General features: G+C 31.6%; 1 protein-coding gene across 1 annotated transcript; it reads left to right on the top strand.

Annotated features, from left to right (window-relative positions):
- The first annotated feature begins 1,978 nt into the window (after positions 1 to 1,978).
- LOC126555171 (histone-lysine N-methyltransferase KMT5B-like) lies at positions 1,979 to 6,050 on the top strand. The gene is made up of 7 exons (XM_050210128.1): positions 1,979 to 2,060; positions 2,532 to 2,782; positions 2,844 to 3,090; positions 3,185 to 3,241; positions 3,324 to 3,464; positions 4,128 to 4,150; positions 5,808 to 6,050. The coding sequence occupies exons 1-7, from the start codon at positions 1,979 to 1,981 to the stop codon at positions 6,048 to 6,050; spliced, it is 1,044 nt and encodes a 347-aa protein (XP_050066085.1).
- The last annotated feature ends 429 nt before the right edge of the window (positions 6,051 to 6,479 follow it).

Genomic DNA, 6,479 nt, shown 5'->3' with positions numbered 1-6,479 from the left:
ATTAAATATATTTAAAAATTTTGCTATAAATTGTAATTTGCAACACTCAATATATAAAATAAATATTTTTTTTAAATTGTTTATACAATTGACTATACCACATCTGTAAATATTTGAATTATTATAATTATTGTTAAATACCTAATGTTAAATACTAAATGCTTAATACTCACGAATCTCTGTACATAACCATATTTAAATTTGAAATATTTGTAATATTTAATACAAACTTAATCATATTTATATAATCTACTGCATCTTTTATTTTGTTTTCTTTAATATATGACCAACAATTGTATGGTACCGTATTATTTTGAAATTGATCTATTAAAGTATTAATGAAATTTGATGTCGGATAAACAATTTTTATTTTGTCGTCCCATTTTATATCCTTGCTATCACTATAGTTTTTTAATAAATTAATACATTGTTAATGTTAAGTTAATTGTGTAATGTATTGTTGGTATATAGTATAGCTTACTTATTTGTTAGTTCATATAATGTTAGTAAATTTTTAAATTGTTTACTATTTATTTTCTGGACTGTCCTTTTATATGCCATTTTTTTGATTGTTTGATTCTTTTTTTTGTACCTACTTAGGATGGCCATCTACAAAATGTTTGGCTAAAACATTGGTGTCCTTTGTATTATCATGATCAGTAATGTGATTGAATAATTCATCATTCTCATTCGTCAGTTCGAGGGTTGACACATTACCATTGTGAATATTTATTTGGAGTACACAAGCATTCTCCAAGTACTTGGGTACGTCTGTTTTATAGTGACCATAACTATTTAATATAATATTTAGTTGGTCTGTTGTCAAATGTTCATTATCCAATTTATTATGTAATAACCTATGCCCCAACATTATTGCCCCTGCTATATTTTTATTTGTTTCCTGTGAATGTGTACAAAAATTAATGTTATTGGAAAAAAAATATATATATACTCTATTTATGCTTACATTTTTGAAAACATATTTCTTTTTTTTTTTGTGATCACAACAGACGAGGGTAATGCACATTTAATGGTCACAAAATTGTCTTCCGGATAATCATTAAATGGCTCACGGGGTTGCTCTAATATATATTATTATACAAAAATATATTAATTTATAATATTTGTAATTATTGTTGCACAGATTATTAATATTTAAATATTTTTTTTATTTTTTTTTAAATATTTTAATTATTTAAGTTAAATTATTAATATGTTTTATATATTTAATTTAAATATTTAAATAAATTTATATATTAGATAAAATTTGTAATTAGTGTTGTATAGATTGCAAATTGTCTTTTTTAATAAAAAAAAAAAATTTATAATATTATAAAAAAAATAATGACTCACCAATGAAATCAGAAAATTTTATATAATCAAACACATTTCTACATGTATAGTATTCAATTATGTTTCGTTTCGATAACCTACCATAATTAATGTTCTTTTTTTGAACATGATATAAGTTTAAATTAATTTAAATAAATTAAAAATATATATATGATTATATATGAAATATATGTATTATTGATACATATCCTATGAAATAAAATTACTAAAATATTAATATTATATATTACTATGATAAATATTTGGTGGTCTAAATAACTGTCTATGTGCAGTATTTCATTCGCGTTATCGACATTATTATTTATTACACGTCTTATGGTCCCGCTACCACCCGCTGTGTCTACCGTGCCTGCCAACAGGATTACTAATAATATCTTTTAGCTGGTGTTTGTATGGGTTTTTACTTAGTGCAGTATTTCAATCGCATATTCCATATATGCCTATAGTTTTTTCGTATCGCCTTTTCCCCACCAGGATTACTACCGTTCGCCCGAATACCTACGAACTCCTACCGCCGACGACAACCGATGCACCGCCACCGGCGCTGTTTAAACAAGCTTTCATTTCAATTTCCTTCGGACGCTCAACAGCAATTTTTGACATGCGCTAAGTTCTTGATCTCTTGATGTCTCCCATTCGACCAAAATGGCAAATATTAGCATCGGCCGACGATGTAGCGACGGCTGAAACCGTGGACAAAATGCTTGGTAATATTTTTATTCTTATATATTTATCTAACGCAGGGTGGTCCAACCTTTTGTAGTTGGCAGAATTAAATTAATATTTAACACCGTTTTTGGCGATCCAATACACATGTTACTTCGTAATCCAGCACCAATGTAACTCGTATGTAATATATACGTTGCATGTATTTTCGAATAATATTCTATTATACTATGAAACAAAATGTGTGGTTTCGTATCTTCTCGAATATTATTTATTAATACGATTTAATTCGCATTACATATAATGGGGTTTTTTCTTATCGGGCGGTAGGATTACTAATAAAAGACACCCGTAATCGCAGTGATTGTTAAGCACCCCCTTTCACCGTCTGTGTCTAACACGCCTTCGTCGTATTTTCTGATCTAACATATACCTATATTACTAAATAATATAATATATTTAATTATAAACAAAACACTACTGGTATTCATTTGATGTTTTAAATTGTATAGGGTTTACAACCCATAAGACGGAAACTACAAAATTTCAGTTGAAAACCAAACGAGAGAAAGATTTATCCACCAAACTTAAAGAGATGTACAAAAAATCTTTACAGGATATATCTTATCGATATGAAAAGAATTATAGGTTTAAAAACAAATTAAATGATGTAAAAGTTGTCGCAACACAGTCTATAAGTTATGGGAAAATTATTCGTACATTGTGTGGAATGACAGCAGCTATTAAACCTGAAGATATAAAAGTATGTTTTGCCAAACTATTAATAACAAATTTATATTTTTATTTAATTTTTTTTTTCTCAGATTGGTGTGAATGACTTCTCAATCTTGACTAGTTCGCGCACCAAAAAATATTTGTTATTCCTGGGCCCTGTGACATACATCAATCACAGCTGCCAATACAATACTGAATGGGTCGCCGGCCATGGCGAAGGCGTTTGGTGCGCGAAAGCAATAGAAAACATACCCATTGGCTATGAAATAACAACGTACTACGGTGATAATTACTTTGGTGTAAATCAAAAAGACTGCGAATGTGGATGTCACCCATGTAAGCATACAAAGTCATTAAAACAATTGAAGCAAAACATTTATTATGATTAATTATACCTATTATATTTTTATATAATATTTTTAAATTACAGTCAAGAATATGGATGTACAAGATCCAATAGCCACAGTAAAATCTCCTGTGACACAAGGTAACACATTTTTTTTTAAATTTTACTTTCTATCATGTTAATTTGTGCCCTATTAACCACCTGCATTATTTTTATATTACAGTAGAGAGTATGGGTGAACACAATCAAGATACAGACGATGAAGAAGATAGTGATACAGATGTAGGGAGTATGGATGAACAAGAACAACCTGAATACCAAACAGAAGTTCCAATAGCCACAGTCAAATCTCCTGTGACACAAGGTACCACATTTTTTTTAAATTTTACTTGCTATCATGTTAATTTCTGCCCTATTAACCACCTGCATTATTTCAAATAAATTTATGACAATATTTTTACATAATATTTTTATATTACAGTAGAGAGTAAATACACCTCCCATTCTTATACTGATAAATTCTATGTTACAGAAACACATATTTATAAATGCACATATCCTCAATGTGTAAGGAAATTTAAAAGAGAAGTGTGGTGCGACAGACATTTGGAGACACATTTCAAAAATCATGTTTGTCCTACATGTCATAAAAGTCTATCCAACAAATCTACATTAACGCGCCACATAGATACCCACAATGACAAAAGAAAGACATTTAAATGTATAACATGCAACAGCACTTATCTTTATAAATCTGATTTAAATTATCATTTGAAAACGTTTCATACTGAAAACACTGTGTATAAATGCACGTTGTGCGAGAAAGAATATTCTACACAAAAACTTTTAAAAATGCATAATCAATCTGTACATTTAAATATTAAGAAATTTCGCTGTCCTGAATGTGGGGTTTGTTTCGGTACGTCTATCACATTGTTTCGACATAGAAAAAAGGTAATTTATTAACACTTGAGTAACAAAATATAACATTTAACTAAATTATTTTTTATAATAATTTCTGTTTCAGATTCATCTTTATCGGCTGGAGGCGTAATTTTTAAGAATGAAGCCCTTAACAACAATGAATTATATGTTATATTATATTATATTTTTGTTAATTTTTTATATTAAAAATATTTATACGGTGGATTAGGGCTACTGGCGATACCACCTTGATAAAAAAAAACGCGCTTATGTGTAAGACCCCTTGGGTAGTGTGGAACATTACACTTATACTGAAGACGTCTCCAATAGATACAGATCAGAACAACGAGGACCCTAATCATGAAACCAGTGTTAATGTGTTGGCGATAACTGATAAAAGTATGCAAAATATTTATTTAAATAAAGCATTATTTTATATACATTTAATACACTAATTTTAGTCGACAATGAATATGATTTTATTTAATTTTATCTTAATAACATTAATAAATTTAAATTATTATTGGAATGTGTTCCAGAACATTATTACAGGATTACTATTAGATCTGTTAAATATAGAAAAAAACATTTACAAAATATTGTTAATATTTATTATATTTTATAAATTTTAATTTCACATATCATAATTAACCTGTGCAGTAATAATAATATAATATAGTAATATGTTTGGTTAATAAATAAATCAAGAATTATTTAAACATTAAAATAAATTTCTTTAATACATTTATATTGTATATTGATTACCGAACGTTTTAAAAACCAGAATCTTTTTTCCTTGTGGCCTTTAAACAATTTCAAGAAAAAATTTAAAATTCCCAACAAATTGTTGAAATTAAAATTAATGTTAAACAATGAAAATAAACACGGACTGATAGTACTATCTTAAAAGAATAGTAATGGTTTGATTTTAGTCCGTGGAAGCGCTAAATTCGCAGTTACTGTCATCTCTGGAATTTCCATCCCGCACTTTTTGCCACTAGCCTACTCCAAACCTATAGTGGCCCGGTACCGCATCACCCGCCCACCATTTCGTTTTCAGTACATACTATCTTAGTCCGTGTTGCTGACTGACCAATTTACCTTAATTAGCCCAGCATGAACCTGCAAGTACCACTGAAAATGCCGCCACCCCTTCCTCGTCGCTGCAAATGAAGCAATCCACAACAAAGGTGGCAGTGGAGGTAACAGGTGTAACCGATGGCGAACGATCAGAAGGAGTCGGAAGGAAAACAGGACGACAGTGGCAAAAAAACGACAGTAGCGTCAAGAACCACAAAGGGAAGTGCGAAAAACTCTATGGTTGGTGCAAAAGTGCGAGTGCGTGGAAAGCCAACAACAACAAGCGTACGGCAACAAGAATGACAACGATGGAATAGGGATGGATTGTTTGCTCTTCACCATCCAGTGTTTAGGATGCGCCATCATGTGATTTACGGTATTTCGCTCAACTTACAGTTCAATGCTTAATTATGTAACAAAAACATTTTAATAAGAGAAAGAAAAAACAGAAAAACCGCATATACATACCAAACAAACAAACATAACACACTTTTACATAACTTAACTGCACAAAGCGACTTACTGAACTTAATACTTAACATAACAGACCATCAGATAGCCACTTTTTCACCAAAAACCTACAATTATACTACAACCGACTACAATACAATAGAACTAAAACTTAAATACATAAAAAATATATTAAATAACAGAGATTGTCATCTCTAAAACTTAAATACATAAAAAATATATTAAATAACAGAGATTGTCATCTCTTGCTAATCCTCCAGATCATATTGGAGTTGGATGTCCTCACAGGATACCAGTTCAATCTGACCGGATTAAAACGACCGGCCACATAATTCCTTACATCGGGTCCAATACATCAGAAGACACAAGTGTATTGAAGACTTGGGAGAAAGAGATTGTAAATCCGCTAGGTAAGAAGGCATTCCAGCTGTTGAGGTGTATCGATTGGTTCGTCGGGGTAGATAGTAAGAACTAACCTTTTTTTTTTTTTTTTTTTTTTTTCGTGAATCGGCAATACACCCAACACCCGGAAACGCCGTAAAGCAATGCTTCGGGTGTTGGGTCGCCATCGTTTATTATTCAACTCAACAACAATGCAGTACAATACAAAAAGTAAATCGACAATACAATACAAAAAACTATATAAAAATACCATTGACATAGCTATCGGGGGGGCGAGACAATCCCTCGCCGCGCGGCCCCTCGCGAGCGTCCGTTAGCTCAGCTTGGAAGCGGCCTCGCAATCTTGAGCCCGGAGGACCGCCCCCGTCGACAGCCCAACCTCCGCCGGGACCGCCATCCCCGCCCAGTCGAGAGCCTCCATCATCTCCGTCGCCTGGATGGAGCTATCCCCTGACGGAACTGCCTGTCGCGTTCCGCCGACTCCTTGGCCGTCATCACAGCC

This window comes from Aphis gossypii, unplaced genomic scaffold (genome assembly GCF_020184175.1).
Source record: "Aphis gossypii isolate Hap1 unplaced genomic scaffold, ASM2018417v2 Contig00734, whole genome shotgun sequence".
Lineage (NCBI taxonomy): Eukaryota > Metazoa > Arthropoda > Insecta > Hemiptera > Aphididae > Aphis > Aphis gossypii.
This window is presented reverse-complemented; position numbering and strand designations above follow the sequence as displayed.